At 38.1% G+C, this 25,762-nt stretch overlaps 1 protein-coding gene across 2 annotated transcripts in view; it reads left to right on the top strand.

Annotated features, from left to right (window-relative positions):
• lrp1ba (low density lipoprotein receptor-related protein 1Ba) overlaps positions 1 to 25,762 on the top strand; it is a 274,722-nt gene that overhangs the window by 52,712 nt on the left and 196,248 nt on the right. For both annotated transcript variants that reach the window (XM_077226234.1, XM_077226236.1), the window contains exons 3-9: positions 1,409 to 1,546; positions 17,614 to 17,733; positions 18,817 to 18,945; positions 20,875 to 21,132; positions 21,510 to 21,672; positions 23,278 to 23,500; positions 25,455 to 25,641. In XM_077226234.1, coding sequence (XP_077082349.1) covers positions 1,409 to 1,546; positions 17,614 to 17,733; positions 18,817 to 18,945; positions 20,875 to 21,132; positions 21,510 to 21,672; positions 23,278 to 23,500; positions 25,455 to 25,641 — 1,218 coding nt within the window. The remainder of the gene's footprint in view (positions 1 to 1,408; positions 1,547 to 17,613; positions 17,734 to 18,816; positions 18,946 to 20,874; positions 21,133 to 21,509; positions 21,673 to 23,277; positions 23,501 to 25,454; positions 25,642 to 25,762) is intronic.

Here is a 25,762-nt window from a genome sequence, read left to right as displayed (position 1 = left end):
TTTTTGCCAAATATCTTGAGAGAATTGTCAAACAATTAAAAAATCCCATTTCTCAATGCAAGATTGCAAAGAATTTATGCCTTTCATCATCTTCCATACATAATATTGTCACAAGATTCAGGGAATCCAGAGAAATCTCAGTCTGTGTTGGGTAAGGCAGTAGACCTCTGTTGAATATGCGTGCCCTTTGAGCCCTCAGATGGCATTGCACAAGATACCATCATGCTACTCTGTTAAATACAGACACATGTAATAAATCAGGAGTAATTTGGAAAACCGTTTTCTCTGAACACAGTCTGACTCCGCATTAAGAAATGCCACTTGAATCTCTGTTACGCAAGGAGAAAGCTTTACATCAGTTCTATGTGGAGATGCCGGTGAGTTCTCTGGGCCTGAGCTTATCTCAGATGGTCTAGAAGAAAGTGGAAATGTGTTCTGTGGTCAGATGAGTCCATGTTTCAGCTTGTTTTTGGCAGAAAATGGACTTTGAGTTCTCAGTCCCAAAGACGAAAGGGACCAACCAGACTTTCACCAGCGACAGGTGCAAAATCAAACATCTGTGCTGGTATTGAGGTGCATCATTGCAAACGGTATGGGTAACTTGCATTATTGTGAAGGTACCATTGACATGGAAGCATATATTTGGATTGTACAGAGACATAAACTGCCATTAAGATGACATCTTTCCTGGGAAGCAAGACAATGGCAGGCCTCATTCTGCACGTGCTACAACTGAGTGGTTTCTAGACACTCTGCACCATAGAAGGGATGTGCCTGCATGTTTACTGCAGTCCAGATATGTCTCTTATGGAAAATGTATGACCCATCATGAAAAGGAGAATCAGGCAACTATGACCACACACTGTTGAGCGGCTGTCTTGTATCAGACAAGATTGGGCAAATATTCCACTAGCAAAACTCTTTTCTGATTTGGGGTTGTATATTTAACCTTTCATAATGTATACCAACTGGGGTTCCCTGTATAATTTTAAAGCATTAGTTGAGAGACTTTATTCTTTGAGGAAATTTGCTATTTACTTTACCTGATAATTCACAAATTAATCAATATTGAATTGAAGTTAATAGAAGCTAAATGGAACGACAAGCTTGGGAATCGAAATCGAATCCAATTTTGAAATTTCTGTCAGCGGTGTGTCAATAATTTATTTTAATTACTTTTTTTACTTGAAGCAAATGTTTTCTTTCCCCCTTTATTTTCAGAGTGCACCAGAATGCACTGTTTTCATGTTAAAATCACAAACATTTTCTCCTGGGAGAGGATGCACTGCCTAGACTCTAATACAACAACTTAGTTAGTAAAAATGTCAATTGTTTCACCTCTTGTGAGTTTGCAGGTCTGTTGAATAAGTTGAATTTTTAAAGTCTTCATTAACCTTCTCTTCTACAGGCTTGCGGCAGGCAAAGGTGAGATGTCCCGTCAATCACCTCCAGTGCCTCGGCACCCACAGATGTGTTCATTATAGTAAACTCTGCAACGGAGTGCAGGACTGTGAGGACGGATATGACGAGGGTGTGCACTGCCGCGGTGAGTTCGGTTCCATTTCTTTCTGATCTTCATAAAAGTTTGGGGTCAGTGCGAATAAACAAAAAGAAAACGTTTATTCAGCAAGGATGCACCATTAAAACAATCAAAAGTGACATTAAATACATTTATAATATTGCAAAAGACTTCTATTTCAAATAAATGCTGTTCTATCTACAATACTATCAAACTAACTATCAACTGTTTTCAACATTGATATTAAAAATAAATGTTTCTCGAGCAGCAAATCAGCATTTTAGATTGATTTCTGAAGGATCATGTGACACTGAAGACTGGAGTAATGATGCTGAAAATGCAGTTTTGATCAGAGGAAAACAATACATATTAATATATATTCAAATCGAAAATTTTTTACAATATTACGGCTTTCACTGTATGTTTGATCAAATAAATGCAGCCTTGGAAAGCATAAGAGAATGCTTTCAAAAACTTAAAAAATAAAATCTTACTGACTTAAATTTTTTAACAGTAGTGGGTATATATTAATTTTCCCTCAGATGTCTACTATTTTTTTTTTTTACGTTTTTTGTGCACCAAAAATGACGTAATTTAATTTTCTATGGCTATTTTCTATGGCTATGACTCTTATGGAAATCTGTCTGATGAAAGTTTTGGAAGTTCAAAAGTCATTTTTTGCAGCTTAGTTTCAACGTTTTGTTAGTTAAGACATTTTTCATAATTACAGTCAACTTTTATCTTAAAAGATGAAAAGATAAACCCATAAAATGTTCAGATTATGAATTTATTACGTTTATTCAGATAATAATGAAACTTTAGCTTCGGACGTGCCGTGAATAGTTTTGATCATTTTCAGTGCATACTTTTATGAGTTGTGCATCGGACTTGATGTGAACCGTCCTAATAACATCAAATGCATTTTGTTGATGGACTAGAATGGTCCATCAAAATCTATAACTGGAGGTCAAGACTTTCACCTTTAAACTGCAATTCACGTCTTCACACAAAAAAGGGCCCATTATTTCCTTGTTTTTAAGAGTGTTTGACAGCATTAAACCCACAACAGATCTGCAGTCATTTGAAGTCAGTTCCATGCAAGATAAGCACAGTCGGCTTAATGTAATAATGGGTTTCTGCTAAAAGGCAATTACTGTTTCTCCACATGATGAAGTGAGGATTGCCTTTTGTGACATTGTGGTAAAAGGGAACAAGAAAAGAGGTTTATATGAAAACCACAGCTTAGTTTACGTCGAAAACGTTGTGAGAATGTATGTATTGCAGCTGAGCACGAGACGGATCAGCTACATCTTCATGTCTAGAATGTGTATTTAGTTACGGCCGTAATAAATGAGCATATGGAAGTATTCATCATCCTCACCTTGAGTTGAACCACTCGTGAGATGTTAGTGTGCATGTGCCAGGCTTTTTAAAACAACGGAAGGCCTCGCTTGGAGGGGAAATTTGCGCATTTACATTTTATGTTCCATTTCAATCTTAGTCTTGGTTCGGTTTCAAAGTAAATAAATTTGGCGGCATGGAGAGGGAGGTATGGAAGTACACACTCCTTTGAGGAGCAAGCGCGGGCCGCTTTGTTCCACCGCAGACCGGTTTCGGATTGCTCTCTGCACACCTGTCATAACTGAGCATTCATAATTTACATTATCAGTCCACAGAGCAGATATCAACTCTCACTCCTGGAGGTATTCGAATCTGGGACAGATAGAGAGAAAGAGCGAGAGAAGAGAGGAACATCTTCACAAGAATGGCCATATGAGCTAGACTCACACTTTTCTTTGTCATGAAAGTTAAGAAAAAACTGCTTTGTGGGTTGAAGGTAGCGTGCAACTAGCACTGACCTCTTTTATATTCTTAATAAATGTCTGTAGTCTTATTGTGTACAATATTGTAGTTCATAATTTTAACCTGTCCCTCTTTTCACACTAAAACCATGTTACCACTGTTTGTTGTATGGCCATACTATTGAATAAATTATTATTTTAAAGGGATAGTTTAACAAAAAAATAATGCTGTCATCTTTTTACTTTGTTCCAAACCTGCATGACTTTTTTTTTTTTTTTTCTGTTGAACACTAAAGAGGATATTTTAAAGAATGTTGGTAACCAGACAGTTTCTAGTCCTTATTGACTTCCATTGTATTTTTTTTTGTCATACAATGGAAATCAACGGGGTCCATCAATTGTTTGGATACTGACATTCTGAAAAATCTCTTCTGTTGTGTTCAGTAGAATAAAGCAATTAATTCAGGTTTGATACAACTTGAGGGCGAGTAAATGGGTAAACTATCCCTTTAATGTTCACTCATTCACATCTATTGTAAGTATGATTTTAGGTGGTTGCTAGGGCGTTGCTATGCAGTTTCTGGAGTGGTTGCTAACTGTCTTGAGTCATAAAAGCCCATACTGTTTCTGGGCAGGTGCTCATTCTGCCCAATTTTTACAGTTGTTTTATGGTTCATGGCGTTATGGAGTTATGAAATTGGATATAATTTTACACAGTAAACATTAGCAATCATTTTGTTTTCCATACTAATTAAAGTCAAGTTAACCATCCTAATGTTTGTGATTTGTTACCATACTATTGAAAAAAGTGAATGTTTGTTTCACTATTGAAAAAGTGAAATGCTTACACATTGGCCCCATTCTCTTCTATTGTAAGGCACCATTGTGGGTGGTTGCTAAGGCATTGTTATGCAGTTGCTAGTGTGTTCCGGGGGTTGCTAACTTTTTCAAGTCACAAGAACCCACCCTAGTTCTTAACTGTACAAAAAACAAATGAGTTTTTCCTAACTGTTTAGGACTATGCTAAGCCAGTAGACTAGTTAGCTCGAAGGCTAACTAAAAACTAAAATAAAGGGAAATGCTTTGGCTCCTAAGCTCTGCTTATGTAGTGTAATACAGTATGTCTCACCTAAGTAGTCTCACTTTTCTCTGTGGAGAAAGCTCTAGTAGCACTTTACTTAAAGTCTTTTAATGGAGGTCCAAGAAAAATTTGACGGCTATAACATTTTTTTGTTCCAAAACTATCACATTACAGAGGTTTAATACATTGTGAATGGGGTTTCATGTTGTATTTAACTGTGTTAATGTGTTCAGGTTGGCTCAAAACATTCAGCCCAATGCAAATGTGGGATTCTACGTCGATAAAACTGTAAACAGTCTTGCAGATATTTGACATCGACTTGAGCAGCTAACTAACCTTGACAAAGTGGTTTTAGATTCTCTTTTATTTTGTTCTGAGGGAAAAATAAAACAAAAAAAACTAGCGAGCATTGGGAGCACTGCCTTTGGATCACTGTGTGTTATTTTGAAACTCTTTCTTGGCTATTTTTCTTGGTTGTGTGGGGATTTGTTTTGTCATTGAGGAATGGAGCCTGCCTTCAGGTGACCACGGCTATTCACTAGAGACTAAAGAAAAGAGAATAAAGGGATTTCAGCTGTGTGTGTGTGTGTGTGTGTGTGTGTGTGTGTGTGTGTGTGTGTGTGTGTGTGTGTGTGTGTGTGTGTGTGTGTGTGTGTGTGTGTGTGTGTGTGTGTGTGTGTGTGTGTGTGTGTGTGTGTGTGAGAGAGTGTGCTTTTCAGTATGATCACTTATTTTACGTTTCCCCACTGTTTTGGTCCTTCTCACACAGATTATATTTAGATCATTAGGGCCTGATAAGGATATCTTTTTTTATTATTATTCAGACGGCGTCTGCCGGTGTCAGACTGACTGACTGTAGACGTGTGAAATGAATAACTTAACAAAGACAGCATAGAGCAGTAAAGGAGATAACAGAATTGAGACAAAAAAGTCACACGTTTAATTAATCTTCACTGAAAACAAGCAGAGTAAAGAACAGGATGCCGTGCACATTTCACTGTGAAGATTTTCTTGATCTGTCGCATATATTCTCGGATTGTCTCAGATCAGAAAAGCGTGCCATTTTGTGTATAAAATTACACTTTCACGTCCGACAAAGCATTACACACTAGTACTCCACTACACTGGAAAATGATCAATTGTATCCTGGAGAAAGCTAATTGTTTTCATTATGATAAAAACAGCTTGTTACCGTGATGATATCTTGTTGTAGCTAATCAAAAACATTTTAACCAGTTAGCACCATGCTAAACTAGGAGATTAAGCTGTTAGCTTGCTATCTGATGGTACCTGTTCAGAATCATAGCTTTTTTTATCATGATAGCTTTTCCCACCAAGTCAAAAACATTTTTTAACCAGTTAGCACTGTGCTAAGCCAGGAGGCTAAGCTGTTAGCTTGCTATCTGACAGCTAACTCACAACACAAAGATTGGTAAATGTTTGTTTTGGTCATGTTTGCTGCATGGCAAACTTTGATGCCATGATGTTGCATTATGGAGTGCCTCTTTCTATAAAATCACAGCGCAGGCAAGGTCTTGTTGAATTTACAGAGCAATCATTTAGTCGTCTGTGTCTAGAGATTGAGGTTGCACATTACCGAACATGAGCGATGGGCTTTCTGCCCTCTGGGCTTGAGAAGCTGCCTTATTTTACACATCCACATTTATAGCACAAAGGAAATGCTAAAGCTCATAAACTTTATATCTTTATGTGACAGGAAGGACTGTAACCTTGAAAATGTGCTGAGTGTCCCTCCTGCACTTGTACTTTTATTTTATTTCTCTCTACCACTACACAGTTTTTTGCAGTTAGACTAAACCGAATCTACCCTCAAACAATCATTGCATACTACTGTATTTATTGTACTATTTTTGGGGTATGCAGTATTGTGTTTTGGGGCTTTGGTCACAAAACCCCCCAAAAATGTATTTCAATAATAATAAAAAAAATGATATATTGCTAATATTTTAAGATATATTTTAAGAAAATATATTTTTCAAAATAAGAATGCATTTATGCTTCATTCATTTATTTAAAATGTAGCTATTTTAAAATTGAACGTGTATTTACCTCTTCCTTGAAGTACTTTTTTGTATTAATTTTTTGGTATTTGGTTCAAATAGAATGCATTTTCATATTTAAAAAAAAATGTATTACTATAAAATATGTATTATATAGAACAACATATTTAAAATGTTTTTATTTTTTTATGTTTCGTTTTTTGCCGTATAAAATTAAGTCTTGTTCCCAGCCAAAGGAAGTGTATTTATTTATTTGCAAGAGGATAAATGGACGCAATGCAAAACAAATGTGAGACAATGCAAATCGTTTCACATGCTATTTTTGCACAGTACACAGTTATCAGTTTGCTAGATTTGTCTTCTGTTGCAGTTCCTTGGGCAAAAGCTTTTGAGTCTAAACTGAATGTGCTCTCAAACAGCAGAGTAGAACAGATGCACCATTTCTCTTCCATCTCCTGAGGAAAGGAAGTGATAGATTTTTACCTCGCTAGCAGCCTGTTAACATATTAATAACATTAGCTGGTGTTTCTCCTATATACAGTATGCATGCCTCTGGAAGTTCATGTATAGCCCTCCTCAACCGTTCCTTCTCCCTCTCTGAAAAATTCCCACAACTGAATGTTTATCAAAGCCTACAAAATGAAAAAAAACAAACCTCAGAATATGTGACAGTCTTGACAGCTTTTGATTCCAAATCGGAGTTTGTACTTCAATTCCAATGGAAAAAGAGGTCTTGAGTTAGAACCCTCGCTGTGTGCTGTAGTGAAGACGGCAATCAGGAATCTCGGGAAGTTCAAAGGCAAAACGGAGCGTAGAACATCTGACTAGCTTGAAATTGGCTCTTGAATTTCTTGACAAATCCGCCACAGAAAGACATGGGAAGCAGGTATTTTTAGTAAATCACATCACTACCTTGTAGTTTTGTCAGGGAAGCATGCTACATTCCATTAAATTCAGAAAGTCAGAATCTTCAACTTGGAAAAGTGCGATAGATTGGTATATGGAACGATTTCACTCTGTTATCACATTATCTCTGCTAGCATTGCATAGATTCGCTATGCTCAGAAATTTGGTTTGGTTTGCTAGCAAACAAAAAGTTGTGACTGAATTAAAATCTTTTAGCACATGAAAAACTGAATTTCTCTGATAATTGTACAACTGCTAACATTTGGTAGCAATGTTTACATTCGAAAAATTGGTTTGTTAGCAAATATCATTGTTGAAAATTGAACAACCGCATGATTCTAAAATCTTTTAGCAAACGTAAAACTTTTAACCATACAATCGTACAACTGCTTAACAAATGCTAGAATTGCATAGCATCTTTTATGTTCAAATGTGGTTGCCAGCAGTGTTTTTTATTGACAAACAATTACATTGTATGACGTACAGTGTAATAAAATGCTGTAATGTTTCTCTCTTTTAGTCATACACTTGCTTGGATTGGATAGCATTGTCTATGTTTAAACATGTGGTTGCAAACAAACTTCTTTGTTGACAGTCAAACTGCATTTACATGATGATACATTATTTTCATCAAATGCAAAACATGGTTATCATGTTCATCATACATCCAAACAATAATTTCATAATTTAAAACATTATTACATTTTTAAATTAAATCCAATATCTCAGTTTACGTTAGAATGGATTTATGAAACAATTTCACGTTCTTTCAAATATGCTTGATTCGTCTCATTTGTACTTGGATAAAACTGGTCTTTTTGCTTCACCTCAAAAATGTAGAACAGCCTTGAACACCTTTCTCTTTTTTTTGCTCTCAGTTACATTCCATAATTAACATTCTTAGTTCTTTAGGAGCGACGAACGTGCCATGAACGTCTGCTACAGCATTTGTTTCTGCACCAAAACAGTCAAAAGCATTGGTAGACGACATGGCCATGGTCCCTCTGAAGGTAATGCTTTATCTCTCCTGGGCATTCAGAGATTGGAGCGTACTACATACTACAGGTGCTAGGCAAGAAACAGTGTTTGTGTTGCACCTTTGAACGTCCCTGTGGTAATAACACAGTAGCCTCACTTTCCCCATCTGCATTGTCAGTCCCTAATGAAAATATGGAATTGAATAAAGCAGCCCACACAGCAACACGACTAAAAAAAATTGAAACACACACAGGAACTGCAAACAAAAGAGTCGGCACCTCACAGTGGCTTTTTATATAATGGCAACATAGTAAACAAAGCGTTTGGATAACAAGAACGCCGTCAGATGCTTAAAGGTAAATTTATCTTGGGAAAAAACAGTTTTTCTTTGTTCTTTTTACAGCCCGTTGTGAAAAATAATTGCTTTGTGTATGCGTGTGCTTGATTAGGTTAAACATCAGTAACTTTGTATGCACAGAATATCTTAAGCCACCAAGAAAAAAAAATGCATATAGCCTACAATTGATATGATTCATCCATCTGTGCAAGATATCGTTTTATTGGTAATTCATTTCTTGTGAATGTAACTAGTTTATGTATGTTACTTTGTGTACATTTGTGTATGTAACTTTAAATTGTTATATTTTAGCCAACTGAAGAAATTTAGGTGAATCATATAGAGCTGTAGAGGTAATTGATGGTGTCAAGTTCATGTTCTCATCTCCACATAACAAAAGTTACTTTCTCAAGAGCATTTTCTTTTCATCTCAACCTAACAAATATATATACCTTGTTTTTTCAATACAACAAACGTTTGAAAAATGTTTACTTGTGATTGAAACAATCCGTTTTATTGTGATGGCAACTTAATTTTCTTATTATATTGACATAACAAAAGCTGTCATTTCAAGATCTTATTTTTTTATGGTGAGATCACAAAAAAACGTCCTCGGGTTACGACTGTAACCCTTGTTCCCTGAGAAAGGGAACTCGGACTGCGTCGAATGACACTTTGGGGGAACGCCCCTCAGCGTAGCGTCTCTGAAGCATGAATGAAACTAAGCCAATCTCTGATTGGTGTTGCGTCATGACGTAATGAGTGAAGGCATACAAGCGGAAGCTATAAAGGACTCCGGCACACATGAGATGTCAGCTTCTGTGATGAAGCAAGTCGCTCCCAGGCAGGGGATGGCTTGGCGAAAGGACGCAGTCCTCGTTCCCTTTCTCAGGGAACAAGGGTTACAGTCGTAACCCGAGGATGTTCCCTTTCGAGGGAACTCGGACTGCGTCGAATGACACTTTGGGGGAACGAGTACCCACTATGCCACAACGCGCCCTGCCTGTCCTAGTGTGAAGCTGCTCACAGGCACACATCCAGTTGCTGATGGTCTGTTTGGAGGCGGGAAGACCCTTCTTGGGCGACCCAAAACACACCAGCAACTGGTCTGACTTCCGCCATGAAGAGGACCTCTGAATGTAAATTTTTAGAGCTCTGACAGGGCAGAGCAGATGAAGTCTCTCCTCATCCGCCGTCACATGAGGTGGAGGATGAAAAGCCTGCAGAACCGTAGGCCGTGCCGCATTAGATGGCACCTAAGGCAAATAGCCCGGCCTAGGATGTAGGGTGGCTTTAATGTTGCCTGGAGCAAACTCCAGAGGAGCGTGGAAAGCCGCAATGGCAGCCACGTACACCTTGAGTGTGGACGGGGTAAGACCAGCTGAAAAGCGATCTTGGAGGAACTCCAGAACTGAAGCCACTGGGCAGTTAACTGGATCCACCTCACGCCCTCTACACCAATTGGTAAAGACATTCCACTTTAAGCCGTACAATTTCCTCGTGGAGGGAGCTCTAGAGCTGAGTATGGTCTCCACTACTCCAGCTGATAGGCCGGCCTCTAGGTACTGTGTCCCCTCAGGGGCCAGACCCACAGCTTCCATATCTCGGGCCGAGGGTGAAATATTGAGCCCTCTGCCTGTGTCAGCAGGTCCCTCCTGAGGGGAATCTCACACGGAGGGCCGTCTAGGAGCGATACAATGTCTGAGAACCATACTCGGGCCGGCCACAACGGGGCTACCAGCAGTAGACTGATCCCGTTGCGACGGACCCTCTCTAGAACTCCCGGGAGCAGAGCGTCGGGGGAAATGCATACAGACGCAGCCTCGGCCACGTCTGCACCATGGCATCCAACCCCAGCAGGGCTGGATGGGTGAGGGAAAACCACAGTGGACAGTGGGTCGTCTCTCGAGACGCGAATAGGTCCACTTCCACTGGTCCGAACCTCTGAGATATTGACTCCACCACCTCGGGGTGGAGTCTCCATTCCCCGGGCCTCAGCCCCTGTCTCGACAGGATGTCTGCTCCCTGATTTTGACTCCCTGGGATGTATGTTGCTCTTAGAGATAACAGCTTCCCCTGGGACCACAGGAGGATCTGATGCGCCAGTCTGCATAGAGGGCGAGACCTCAGACCCCCTGATGGTTTATATAGGCCACAACCGACATATTGTCTGACCTCACAAGGACATGATGACCTTTGAGGTCCGGCAGGAAGCTCCTCAGAGCTCGGAGCACCGCCAACATCTCCAGGCAGTTTATGTGCCAGGAGGGATGATGGTCCTTCCATAGGCCTGTCGTAAAGCGCCCGTCCATGACCGCGCCCCAGCCCGTGAGCGAGGTGTCTGACGAAACGGTTTTCCGGCGACATGACGTTCCCAACACTGGACCTTGGGACATAAACCAAGCTTTCAAGGTCCATGAAAGGTAGTACATTTACATTTACATTTAGCTTACGCTTTTATCCAAAGCGACTTACAATTGCTATATATGTCAGAGGTCGCATGCCTCTGGAGCAACTAGGGGTTAAGTGTCTTGCTCAGGGACACAATGGTGTGTCACAGTGGATTCGAACCCGGGTCTCTCAGACCAAAGGCATGTGTCTTATCCATTACACCATCACCACCCATAATTACAAACATTGTTACAGTAGTCCATGTGACTACAATGGTTCAATCTTAATGTTATGAATGTTTTGTACAAAAAATAAAAAATAAACTTTATTCAACAATCTCTTCTCCTTGTCAGTCTGCTACGCTGATTATGTAGTAAACACAGTGCAGTGCAACAAACAACTTTTAAGTTTCGTTCTCGAGACAAGTTTATGTCGAGACCTTGAAGACTTCATTGTGTCATTAAAATTTAACAAACATCAATTGAAAATGAAATTGAGATCAGTTAAAAAGACAAAAACAAATAGTAATCCAGGTATCTTCCACAGTTGGAAGGCATCTTCGCTAATAAACAAATACAAATATTTTTGTTTTTTGTTTTAGCGGTCGATAATATTATCTGACTTGTTTAAGGGGAATTTAAGGAAGTCGTCCTTGAGTGGTGTATTACTTCCTTTGTATGTTTCTGACTGCTAAGCAACCCTTACAAACAATGCAGTTTTGTAGCTTCACAGGAATTTGACAATCCTCAGCTAATGGTTTCAAATGTTAGAATTCATCAAATAAATTCAACATTAATCCATCCAGAGAGTCTGCAAGTGTTTGCTCGAGTGCTGGAAATGTGGGCATATTACAGTATGATGGGAGCAGCTGAGGGTTAAGTGCTTTGCCCAGGGGCAAAACTGCAGTGGTCACAGGAAGGGCAGTTTCATGTGCCAAGTTGATGTCCTTCCGTAGCTTGACTAGGATTTGGATGAGCCACCAAGTGCAGAGACTTTACGGCCACATCAATCTGGTTAAATATAGATTTAGACATTATGACCGTTAAACTAACCTGTTCATTTGCGTCGGTTTATCTGGAGTTTATCTGAATCCCCTTCTGATGCTGGCAGTCGATTCTGAAGTGTTGATGAAGGGGCAAAATAAACCGGCTCTGGTTCACAGTTGCACCTCAGATGTCTCACATCCACCTCCTTCCAGTTTCTCTAGATGGAAGTGCAGGTGTTTGTGAAGTTATGCAATATTACTTTTTTGCTGTAACTGTGAAAACATACCATGCCAGTTTTGTTTTTTTAGTTTGAATTTCCTTACCATTTTCAGTTAAGGGGTTCTTGGCCTGAAAAAAGGACAAAGACCCCTGTCATATAGAGACTTCTCTGGGCTTGGGCTTGTAAGCAACCTACTATAAAACACACTGAACACACTAGCATGTGTTGTTGATTTTTCTGTATTTTCTTTATTGTTTTAGAAAGTCAACTTCCCTTCTGGATCCAACCTCCATCCTTTCTGTTCTAACAAAGCATGTTTTTACTCAACTGTCATCTATTTATAAACACTGCCTGGTAGGTGCGGACCCCCCCCCCCCCCGGTCACCTGCTCTGATCGCAAAAACATAATACACAAGCACACCCTCGTTCCGCTGCAGTGATGGCCTATCTGTCTGAGCCCTTGGGACGGTGGCCGCTCTAATGATGGAGACTGAGGGAAAGACCTGCTGTGAGTGAATAATAGACCTGTCCGGACATATGCCGTGTTCTCTGGACTAGTGATTCCTGCTGGGCAGGAGGCGGGGCTTACGACGCAGTTTTTGATTGGTTCGTTTAGACACCTGAGGGAGACGTTGAAATGCTAAAGTCAGGTGAAGCTGTTGTGAAAGTTTTCAATTAAATATATGATTTAAAAGCAAAATTTGATGTCCAAGTAATATATATAAATATATATATATATATATATATATATATATATAATTTATTTATTTTATTATAATTTTATTTTTTTGCCCCCCTTATAGAAAATATGGGTGGTCTCTACCAGTGTTGGGAGTAACGCGTTACAAAAGTAATGCATTACAGTAACATATTACTTTTTGCTGTAACGCAGTAGTGTAAGGCATTACTTATCAATTTTCAGTAATATTTTACTCGGTACATGTTCAGTAAGGCTTGCGTTACAACAGACTTTTAGTTTTAATTGTAAAACAAACAACAACAAAAAACAGCAAGACCGCGAGACATTAAGGAATGAAAAATGCAAGTAGGCTAAATTAGGCTACCTGTTCGTGGTCAGTCAATAGCCGCGTGTGGTGTCCAAGTCTGTAAATAAAGACTAAATGGCAGCGTCTGATATATTTGCATAGCGATTTATTTTTTACAGGAGTGCCGTGAGGTATGATTTAGGCCTCTGTGCTCGCGCTGGCCAGTGGAAAAGTAGCTAATGGTGAAGATGGCATGAAGAAGACCATACATTCGCGAGATGGACGTATGGGCATTAGGCTATTCGTTCTGTGTTTTTTTTCTAAACAGTTAGGCTATGTTTATGTGCTATTTTTCATGTTTTCATCACGCAATCATGTTTTTGATGCGGTGGTGACGCGTTCATAAGGGCGGCGGCGCTGCCGATAAAGCACCTAAAAGCTGTCACAAAGAACCGGCAAAAGCAATGGTTATGAATATGTCAAATATAGCAAGGAGACATTTTAATTGTTTATTAATAAAGTCAAGATGAAGTTGACGATGCTGACTCGCGATCTTCGCAGTAGCCTAGTGAATGCACCAGAGAGAAATGCACATTTCATTTCATAACCAGAGAGCAGTCTGTTTTCTTTCGTTTTGAATTGTTCTGTTTACAAGTAGACATTTCAATATATATTTTTCAAGTCCGTGAATAGGCTACCTTATACGCTGAGTTTCGGTTCATTTATGAGACGCGCTCCACTTCACGCGCTTAAATCCAGGCAATTGGTTGACGAAACATTGATTAAAATTAAGATACAATTAATACAAAACGAAATTCACTTTAAAGAAAGGCTTTGTGTGTGTAAGGTATCTGTGAAAGTTTTAAAGTAGTCTTTTAGTGCCGCTTCATAGCGGTCGCGTCCATAACGGAGAACTGTCACGTCTGTAACATTGTTTTTTCCTCATAAATGCAAACACGAAAAATAAAATAAAATGAATATTTTATGTTCTGTGGAGAGCCAACCCTTCTTCATCCGATTTGCGCAGTTTAATTCACAGAATTACAACAACAACAAAAATCGTTGCCTCCTAAAAGTTAAAGATTTTTTTTGTCACGCATGAGCTATTTCCCTAATATTAAATATAAAACGCATGTGTAGACTGATATTTTTCTAATGTCTGGACTCCTTTCAGGGAGGAGCCTATGGATAAACAGACGTTTCAATATTTTGGTATTAATGCATTTTCTGAGAATTTATATTTCAAGTTTTGACTGCAAATGTCATGTCCATAACGCTGGAATTCCCAAATTTTAAATAATTTATCCTCAACTAGTTTTGTGGTGTAGGTCTACATATTTTATAATGTTAAGTTAACTTCAAATAATACTAATAGTAATTTAAAGATGTGGTAGCATTGGATCTGGACGGTATGGATAACGCTGGGAGTTGGAAGTCGTGTGTCGATCTGAGTGTCGCGATTTCGGTTTCATATCGCATATCGTTACAGCCCTAGTCATTTTAGAATGTTAAGTTCTACTTCTGTATAGTTATTTTGGTGAAAGTAACTCAAAAGTAATACAGGAGTAATGTAACGCATTACAATTCTGAGACAGTAATATTGTAAGGTAATGAATTACTTTTAAATAACAGTAACAAGTAATATATAATGTATTACAGTTTGGGAGTAACTTGCACAACACTGGTCTCTACTGGCCATTAAAAAAAAACAAGCCATGTTTTTTATACTTTGTTTTGCTTGGATTCTTGTTTTTCCTTTCCTTTCCTTTCCTTTCCATTCCTTTCCTTTCCTTTCCTTTCCTTCCACCGCCCTTTGAGAAAACATTGCAGGTCTCTATTGGCCATAAAAAAGGACAAGCCCTTCGATATGTACCAGTCCAACTTTTTTATTTCAGTTAAAGAATATGAATAGCATTAGTGAGCCATTTCATTGTATCTTTTAAATGTGTCAAACTTGGAGGTGGTCTGAAAAAACTTAGCTATGGCATTTAAGTCCGTATAGATTTTCAAGCCTTCAATTCTCGGCCTTCAATTTTTAATGTGGTACGGGACTCCCGAGAGTGATTGATTGTTCACAGCAGCTAAAGTTCAAGCTCTTAGGGTTGGGGTAGCGAAATAGATCCACAGGCATTTACCTTTACGCCCCTGTTAGACTCAGCACCCTTCCTGGACCGCTGCCGTAAGCACTACATCACCCAGTGAGTGTCAGAGAAAGTAGGGCTCCTCACTGAGAGAAAATCACCTTGAGGTAGAGCTCTGGAGTTCACTGGAGATAAATCCTGTTGTGCGGGAGCCTAACTCACAGCGAGAGTCCACCCATAATGGCCTCCTTCCTACTCGGAGGAGATTAGTGTGAATCCGGGTGGCGGACAGTAGCTGCACACATTCGACACCACTCGCCATGTAAACAATGATTTTGACCTATTTTTGAAGTTACGTTTGAAGCATAAGCATTGATTTCTCCAAAGTGTAATTTTCATCCGATAATCAACTCTCCCGCCCACTGTTTTGAATCGGAGAGGTCTAGATTCCTTCTTTTGGATCAATGCTTGTGTCTTTTCACTCATTTAAATTCTGCTGTCTTTGTAAATATATGTAGTTAGCCATTCTTATTCCATGATAGATTTCTGTGAAGTTTCTGTTTTGCATATCCTAATGAGCAAAGACTGACAACTAACATTTTCCAGGGTTAAAAAAGTGTCAGAAATATTAGACAGAAAATAAAAAGTCAATTGTGTCTTTTATTAGCAGTTTTCTTTGCTTCCTTTTTTGCGGATCAACATTTATGATGGAAGTAACTGCTTTTCTTTTACACTGCCAGAGGCTTTATTTATGCGTTCAATATGTTTGTTTAGATGGGATAATTAGATTGTGTACAAAATAATAGGTTTCTTTTGTTTGTTTTTTGGCACTGAATCATGTGAGTTTTAATTTATGCTTCATGTCATTTGATGGTATCAGTTTGGTTTATGAGTTGGGTCATCTTACTCCTTGGGGATAGATTCCTCCATGCTTTTGGCACAAATGAAGTTTGGCATATGAAGTTCATTATTTATTTTAAGTCATGTTGTTTTATTTTTCTGTGTGGTTATTCCTGGAAAACTGTCTTGGATTGGTTTTAGCATAAATACTGTTTTGTCAAATGTTGTACAGATGAGATGACAGCTAGTCAAGTCAAGTCAAAACAAAAACCTGTTACAGATTATCATATAGGGTTAGTTACCCCCAAAACCCAAAGATTTGTCATTATTTACTTACCCTTATGTCTCTCAAAACCCGTATGACGTGTTATGCGGAATCAAAAGATGTTATTGCTGCTCTTGTTGCTCACAGTTCTTGTTATATGAAAGAATAAAACTTCAGATTTTAGTGACTCAGATGCCCCATCTGCATAAATAAATAAAGAACTCTATAGCCAAGATTATAAAATATTTCAGGGACCGTTAGTCGCTCCGCATCGCCAGTCCCACATATAAATACTTAAACATCCAGCTCAAGTGGATACACATTCCCTGTAATATATAAAAAGCCATTATATTTCACTTTCAGTTAAACTCATATTGTAAAACGCTTTGCATTATCCTTAAACGCTGTGATACATTTTTAAAGAAGTACTTAATTTAAAACCTTCAGACTCGAGCCATTCCGAATGCACGCCTTGGGTGGGTCGATGAATTTCTCAGTGCGTAGTTATTATTAATGTGGGCTTCTATGCAAAAGCACGCTAGAAATCTCTCGCTCGCGATTAGGTGTTTAGAGTGGCAAAACCAACTCCAATCTTTCTCTTTTTCACACTTTCCTGTGTAATATGTATTGTGACGCACTTAAAACCTCCACAAATGGTAATAAGGCACGGTGACCTTTAGCCACGCCCCTAAATGAATAGAAACATCAAATATGGGCTATGGCTGTTGTAATTGAAACAGATTGCAGCCCGAGCGTTTATAAATCACTGCTATTTTCAACCGATTCTGGAATCAATAAATTCAAATAGGGGCATCTTCATGTGGCACGCAACGCGGGAAAACGTGATCGTCAAACATCCCTTATTATGAGGCTGTAAGTGTTTCACAGGTGATAAACAATACACAATGCTCTACCGTTGTGTATTGACAGCGGTTTGGAGCAGGAGCTCCCCTGGAAGGATTGCATCCACTGAAACAGGCCTTAAGTGCCACTTAAAAAGCGCTGAATCATGGTCTCATAATGATGCGGCATCTGTTCAACTTTTAAAAAATGATTTCATACTGGCGAAATGGCATTGTGCTTTTATGGAGGGTTTAGCCGGGTATAAATGCATGTTCATTGTGAGAGCGAACTCTGTGCTGGATATTAAGACAGTGAATCAAACGGAGAAAGTTTAAATGTGCGTTTGTGTCTCCTCAGAGTTGGTGCGCAGCTGCCAGGAGCGGAGGTGCCAGTTTGACTGTGTGATACTTAGAAACGGGACGTCCTGTTTCTGCGGGGAAGGTTTCGAACTAGACGAGGATGGGAGACAATGTCGAGGTGAGGGTCATTACCATCCACAACTCTGTTTGAAGAATTTGAAGCTTTAGAAATGTCATTGAATTTTACTACTTTGGTAACAATTTGATTACAGTTAGTAAAGCAACAAGACAAAATATAGTCCAATACAAATATCCTATCCCTCTTCCTGATGAAAAATTGCGCGTTTTCTAAAAATATTGTTTTAGCTAATCTAAAGAGCTTTTCTAAACTACTTCAAGCTACGCTAAGCTATTAGGCCAAGCTGTTAGCTGCCTGAAAATGTTTATTTCTACAAATATGCGCACCATTGGACTAAGAGCCCTGTCGGATTCTGTATATTGCATGTATGTGAACACAAATAAACCGCAGAAGACGTGATTGAATGCATTATGAGTGATGATTTCTATTCAAAATAACGAACGTTACAGATTCATTATTTTGCACCCCTGGCAAAAGTAAACAGTTTTTAATGTTTCATCAGGCAACTCTGCTGCTCTAGTATAATTTCCTGGATTCGGACTGCTTTGATTTTGGGACACCCTATATTCAGGCCCACCCATCTATCACGTTCTGTGTCCGCCACTGGACTGGACGGATACAACGGCGTTCTGTTTGCGCACGCACAAATTTACCTGAGTGCATGACCATACACTCGAACAAATGCGACCACATCAAATTCTAGCACAATTAACTCGCACATTCTCAAAAAATGGGTGCTGTCTGGAACCCTGTTTCAAATTGTTTTACTTTTTTAATTTTTGTAAACTGATTTTATATCAGTTCTAATCAGGCACCGAATAGAGTAGGCTAACCATCAAGAATTACCTCCGCTCATACCGTTTTGAGGTCACTAGCAAAGCTAGCTGTGCTTGATTCTCCAATGCATGAACGTGAACCTCTAGATATATTGTTGTTGATTTAATGAGAAATTGTGATCCAAAACAGCAATTTACTCACCTTTCCCTGTCCAAACATGCATTTGCATATTCATACATTTTGATAGGTAGCTGCGAAATGGCGACATTAAGAGTTGGGTTTGCATATTTAGGTCATTTTTGAGCACATTTAGTGTTTAATAAATAGCCCCGCTGTTGCCCGCAGATCATGATGAATGCAGGGATTACGGGACATGCAGTCAGATCTGTATGAACACGCAGGGATCGTACAGATGCACTTGCACAGATGGCTTCAGCCTGCAGGCCAACAGACGATCCTGCAAAGCCAAAACCGGTGAGTCCATTCATCATCCCTGTTAGTTCAAGTCCAAAAAAATGTGCATTAAGCAACATGTATTTTACTTTAATTTTCAGCCGTGCTTTACAGGCACGAGTCTGAAAATAATTTAACCCATGCATAAATAACATTTTTGCTTGATTTACCATACTAAATTCTGGAGATATGGATGACCGTCCATTTTTATGTTAGCACATTGCTCTGTGGTTGCAACTGTGTTCAGGTAGTTGCTAGCTTGTTTGCAATGCTATTAGACGCCATATTGAATTTAATGGTTGGATGAAAACGAGGTTGTGAGGGAGAGACGTACATTGTTGACAAAAGCATGCGCTGTATAAAGGTCCTAATTATGTAATGTTCACAACTCTCTTATGGAGATTTTGTCTACCAAAAGTTTTTCTGACGTTTCATCAGCAGTACAGTCGGTATGTTGTTTAACATCAGTACCATTCATTGAACGCACTGTATCTACTCCTTACAGCCTCGTTTTTATTCCTGTCAAAAAATGAAATATGGCGCTACCCTGACTAAGGTCTATGGAGTTCTGAGAGTTTTTAATGCATTGCTATGTGGTTTCTATGGTGTTCTAGGTAGTTGCTGGCGACTTGCCAAGGTGTTCTACTACATTTAGGTAGTAGGTTCTAAGAGGTTTTTATCATGTTGCTCTGTGATATTGTGATTCTGAGTAGTTTGTAGCCTTTTGCTTAAAGGGTTCTGCTTTTTTTTAACACATTGCTGTGTGATTGCTAGTTGCTAGGCAAGTCCAATGGGTTGTTTTAGGGTTAGAGGGTTGTTGAAATACTTCATCTAAGTATTGGCACATAATAAAAGCATTTTCTACAATGAATATCTTTTCTAAGCAAGAACCACTAGAAAATAAGTATCTAGTATTGGAAACGAAGAAAGGTCAACAAACTCCACACTTGACATTACACTCTGCATTTAAATTATGGTTGTCTTAACATTTTAAGAGATTAGATGGGTAAACACAATGGCTTCTGGGACGTTTGAGTGAACAGGAAAGCCTCAGTGGAGTAGCATGATCACAGTGGCGATCATCCAGGCGCATTAGTATAGATGACACTCTCATTCGCCTGATACAAGTGTCAGTTACACTTATTGTCATCAATATGCAAATGGACACCGGCAAGTTGGCCCACGAAAGAGCCGTGGGAGAGATAAACAGGGGAAGCCTTAATGGAAAGTCAATCAGAGCCCGTCCAGCCCGACCCGCAACTGTCTATCAAATTTAGAGATGATTACATGCTCACAGTTAATTGCTCTTCATGGTGTCTGTTCATTAGTGTAAAAGGGGAGACACACAAGACGATCACAAAGTTTAAGTTTGGACAAAGCAAGTGCGAGCTGCTTAATGAACCTGTTTTATGTTCTATATAGGTATGCAAAAATGAATGTAAAGATTTATTTACGTTTATGTAACACCTAAATGTTAATATTTTGTATGGGTGTTTTGGATCTTTATTCAGGTACATGCACTTTTATGTCTCGGGGCAGATTTGTATGAGTTGCCACTTTTATATTTAGTTAGAAAAAACATAATCAAGAGCAAGTTACTGTTAATTCATATCAATCTGTAATTTTGTCAATTTATGTAGAAAATTTTAAATATTATGTAATTGGGTGTATTTATGAAACGACATGAGTTTTTTTTTTTTTTTACAAAAATGTTTAAATGTCATTGACGGTGATGGTAAGGACAGTTTATGGTAAAATAAAACATAATTAATTTTCTAATTTATTTTACTTATTTCAGAATGTATTTACTAAATGCCCACAGTACCGAAATTGCCCAACATGAATTGTGTTTAAATATGTTTTACATAAATAATCGCTTAATTTATCTTTCACAGGAGATATTTATTATCATTTCCTCTAATTCCCTGCATTTTATGTTCCCTCTTTCAGATCCTGGCGATAAACCTCCGGTTCTGTTGACAACAAATATGAATTCTATATCAGTTGTTTACCTCAATGGATCATTTATGCCAAATCTCCAGTCCATGGAGACAAATGGGACTCAAATAGTGGACTTTATTTATAGAGAAGAGTCCCTCTGTTGGCTCTCAGTGGCGCAGGATACGGGTCAACTGTGGTGTGCCCGCATTACCAAGCTCAAAGTGTTTTCAGAAATACATGAGATAAGGATAGGTCAAAACCTGCAAAGTGAGTATTTATTCTCTATTCTCAAAGTGCAAATTAAGGAATGTCTTGTAACTTTGATGTTTTATTCAAAGCAAGTGCAAACTAGTGTCCTTTGAAGTTTTTATGAACTTGAGTATGTTTTGTTTTTAATGTCCTTATAAATTTTCTCATTAGCCTTTTTTCCCCCACTTTCTTTTTACCTCTCGAATTGTTTAATGATCTGCTAATGAAGTGTTTAATGTCAGAAGGTTAAGTGTGTCAAGTGTGCATGTCAAGTCGCTGAATGTCAGTTGTTGCTTCTTTGAAGCATGCATGCATTTTTAGTTGTTTCAACTACCAGGCCCTGGTACTCTGCTGGTACTCCCATGTCTAAAAATGAATCTTTTCCTCCCATGTAGATGTGGAGCATATGGCCATCGACTGGTTAACAGGAAACTTCTACTTCATAGATAGAGTGAACGACCGAATATTTGTGTGCAGCGAACAGGGAGATGCATGTGTCACCATCATTGACCTGGATATCCAGAACCCAAAAGGCCTAGCGCTGGATCCAATCATGGGGTACGATCACTAAGACAACCATTAGGTCCTTTTATTTATGACTGGCCATTTACAGTATACTATACATGAGATGGTAACAATGAGCCTTTGCTCTGGTTAAAAAAAAGCAAAAAACAAAACTATATATATTTTTATATATATGTATAATATACATGTATAAGTAAAGCTAATAGGACTAGATGTTTCAATCCCTTTAGTAGGAAACTCTTGACAGTAGCAGTCGGTGTGGAGTGGGAAAAAAAATAAAATATATATAATAAAAAATAAAAAAATTATATATATATATATATATAATGACATTTAGAAAGGCAATTATCTATTAATAGTTTATGTATACAAATATATCTACCATACGAATTGCGAGTCTGTATTGTTTCTTTTATAATATTAACTTTACTCACGTTTTACTAACAAACTAAAAAGCTGTTTTGGCGTCAGTTTTTGAATAAAATGAGCAAAAAACATAAAATGTGATAAAGTACCTTTAATTTGTAAATTATTATATTACATTTAAAAAATGAGTAATTCATTATAATAATAGTAATAATGTTTTATATTGAACTATAAATTAATTCTACTACTATTATTATTATTAATAATAATAATCAATAGTTAAAAAAAATAGTTAATACAAATAGTTTATATAATAATAATAATAATAATAATAATAATGTTTTATATTTACTTAGTTTCATATTTTATATTACGTAGTTTAATACATATTTTATATTAAACTTTTGATAAATAAATATAAATATTGTATAGTAATTTTATTAAATACAAATTAAATAAGTATTTGTAATAATAATAATAATAATCAGTAGTTTAATAAATAGTTTAAATAGAATAAAGAGTTTATATTATTTTTAGTAGTAGTAGTAGTAGTAGTATATAAACAATTTGCCTTTACATTACAAAAGTAACAAAATATTATGAGATCAAATACTATCATCAAGGTCATACCGCTCACCCTTACTTTCAATACACGGTCACTGAAGTCTAACTGGCCAACTGAAAGAGGTTGCCATCCAGAAAGGCAAATCACAGTAAATATGATCTTTTAGAACCCACTCCAAACAAATCGTTCATAATTCTTTGACCTAAACATAGTCAGCTATCTTCAAATGATCACGGAGGAGACTCGTGATTCCAAATTTTTAAAGGCGTAAATAAATCATCCTTATCTGATGTCGAGTCATCTACGCTTCTGTGACGTGAGAAACTCTTTGGTCTCTTGGTAAACATTCATTTGAATGCAGTGCTGAGTTATGCTGTTTGGAGCAGTTTGCCGCTTTCAGGCAATGTGGACCGTTTCTGTGCCACAATTGTCGTGCGTAGTAATGCGGATGACCTCTCCCTCTCTTATTCCTCTGTCAGTATGTGTTAGTATAAAAAGAAATATCATACTGCGGCCCATTCATTCAGCTCTTGCTCAGAGTGGCTCGCTTTAATTGCGCTGTTGTTACTGTGAGCGCTCAGCTCTGACACAACACTGTTTGGGTATGAGTGGATTGATTAAATCTTAAATGGCCTTGACTTTTGATTTCTTTTACGCCAGGCAGATTGTGGATTCCGTTTTAAAACCTGATGTGTTTTAACCCCTAGGAAACTGTTTTTCACGGACTACGGGACTATAGCTAAAGTTGAGCGCTGCAACATGGACGGCACCAACCGAACCAGGATAGTGGAGTATAAAACCGAACAGCCGACCGCCGTGACATTGGACTTGGTCAAGAAGCTTGTCTACTGGGCGGACGCTTATCTGGATTTTATCGAAGTTGTGGATTACAATGGCAAGAACAGACACACCATCATTCAAGGCAACTTGGTAAGACGAACGGTTCCAAACCTACAAAGAAGTGTGACCTCTAACAACTTAACTATATAGAAAAACTTCCTGTGGATTTTTTTACCTAACAGCCTTAATAGTCGGCAGTAAAGCTGTGATAGATGATGCTGCTTTGAATAACTCTTAAAGCAGTTTATTTTGAAGGCTATAAAGTTTGGCCTCTCTCCATTCCCCCTTCAGCGGGCCCAAAAGTATGGTGATACAAAATTCATAGCTTCATAAATTCAGTATAAATTTCATCCATAGTTCATAGAACGGGCCAAGGGCGCTGTCAAACTTGTGCTTTTTTCTCAAAAACAATAGGTAATCCATCCGCGGCTGTTTATCAGTGTTATGAGACATCTGGTGTTAACTAATACCCAGATGCAATACTTAGATGCAATCCCTTTTGGAAAGCGCCTGCGTGCAGGTGTTCAAGGTTTACGGGATGTTTTGAGTGATTACTGTAGTTGAAGAACAGCATTTGTATCAATTTCAGACGTTTTTCATGCTAAATATCGTCTCGCTTGGGGGGCTGTTGTTTCTGCTTGGGTTTTTTAAGTTTTTGGATTTGCTTTTACTGTTGATTTAGTTGTTGGATTGAATTTTGAAATGCAATTGAGGTGACCGTTAATTCACCAATCTTTTTTTTGGTCCTGGAACAACTTTCCTTTCAACACTATCCTTAACCCTCTACTTAGTCTCGCATAGTCAGATCTTTGACTGATCACCGTTAGATCTGGTCCACACCGCATCATATTCTAGCCAACAACCAACCACTCTCTGATGGTCACGTAAAGCGACAAAACACAGTTTGTTGTATTTTTGCGTTCCGTTTAGGGGCGGAATAATTAAAATAATTAAGAAATAGATTAGACCAGAATAATATACCAGTTTTAAAAATTAAAATTAAAATACAAAGAGTTTAAATAATGGTGCAGACATATCTGCAAATACTTTTATAGAAAGTATCCATCCATCCATCCGGTATTTTTAAGAAATTAAATTAATCTTTTTATTTAGCAATAATGCATTAAAATGACAGTAAAGACATTTATAATGTCAAATATTTATTTTTCAAACAAAAGCTGTTCTTTTGAACATTCTATTAATCAAAGAATCCTGAAAAATGTATCGCTATTTCCACACAAAATATTTGGCATTGATAATATAAGAAATGCTTCTTGAGCAGCAAAGCATCATATTCGAATGATTTCTCAAGGGTCATGTGACAATGAACCCTGGATCTTTCAAAGATTTTTTTGCCACTAACCTGTCAAATCCAATAAATTCTTGAAAGGAAAACTGTTTAAAGATCAACATGCTACTTGTGAAATCACAGGAATTATGCAGCCAAACGGTGGCCATTTATGTAAATTGGTCGCATGGATGCAAAGTTAGGGCTTGTTTTCCTTGACATCTCTGTAACCGTCTCATTGTCCCCTGTTACTGTTAGCCTGGATTAGCATCGGGTTGTTTTGACCTTGCCGAGTCCTGGCTTTACACTACTACTCTTTTGTGTGCTTTTTAAAAAAAAAAATTATTGATCCGTTCATCCATTTCCTGCGAGGTTCAGCTCTAGCATATTCCCTGGGACCTTTATCGGAGGTTATATTGGTACTTTTTTCCTCAAAGCTGGCACTGAAAGATAACCTGAAATGACCTCTACTACCGCTAACTCATTTGTTTTTCACGTCAGTCTTTCTCCTCGAAATCAAAGCCTCAACGGTACCCGTCTGTAATTTGTAGCACAGATGTGACATCAAAGATCCCTGCATATTTCAACTGGTGTCTGACTCAGGACTGATGTTTATTCAGCCACAGTTACATCGGATGGATTAAAGAAGCCAATTTAAGCAGATGTATTTGTGTCATGTTCAGAATTAAGTCGAAGAGGTGCCATGGCCTCTAGATGAGTCTTTCTCTCTCTCCATTCCTGTGTTTCTCTCTCCAGGTGTCGCACCTGTACGGATTAGCACTGTTTGAAGATTACTTGTTTGCGACGTGCTCCGAACCCTCCAGAGAGAGCAAAGTGGACATATTTAGGATAAATCGCTTCAACAGCAGTGACACGAACACCGTTACCACTTTGGAAAGTGCCAAAGCCATCCGAGTTTATCACAGACTGGCTCAACCTACAGGTAAACTTGTCGTGGGAGTATAACTAATATGATCTACAGTCACTCATATTTAAAAATAGCGATGACTTATTTATACTGAAGTACTAAATTATACTGAAATGCGACTAGTGTCTTTTATTCA

The sequence above is a fragment of the Siphateles boraxobius genome, unplaced genomic scaffold (genome assembly GCF_051911475.1).
Source record: "Siphateles boraxobius isolate OS27281-9 unplaced genomic scaffold, OSU_SipBor_1 13, whole genome shotgun sequence".
NCBI lineage: Eukaryota > Metazoa > Chordata > Actinopteri > Cypriniformes > Leuciscidae > Siphateles > Siphateles boraxobius.
The sequence above is the reverse complement of the archived record's forward strand: the minus strand, read 5'-3'. Positions and strand labels throughout refer to the sequence as shown.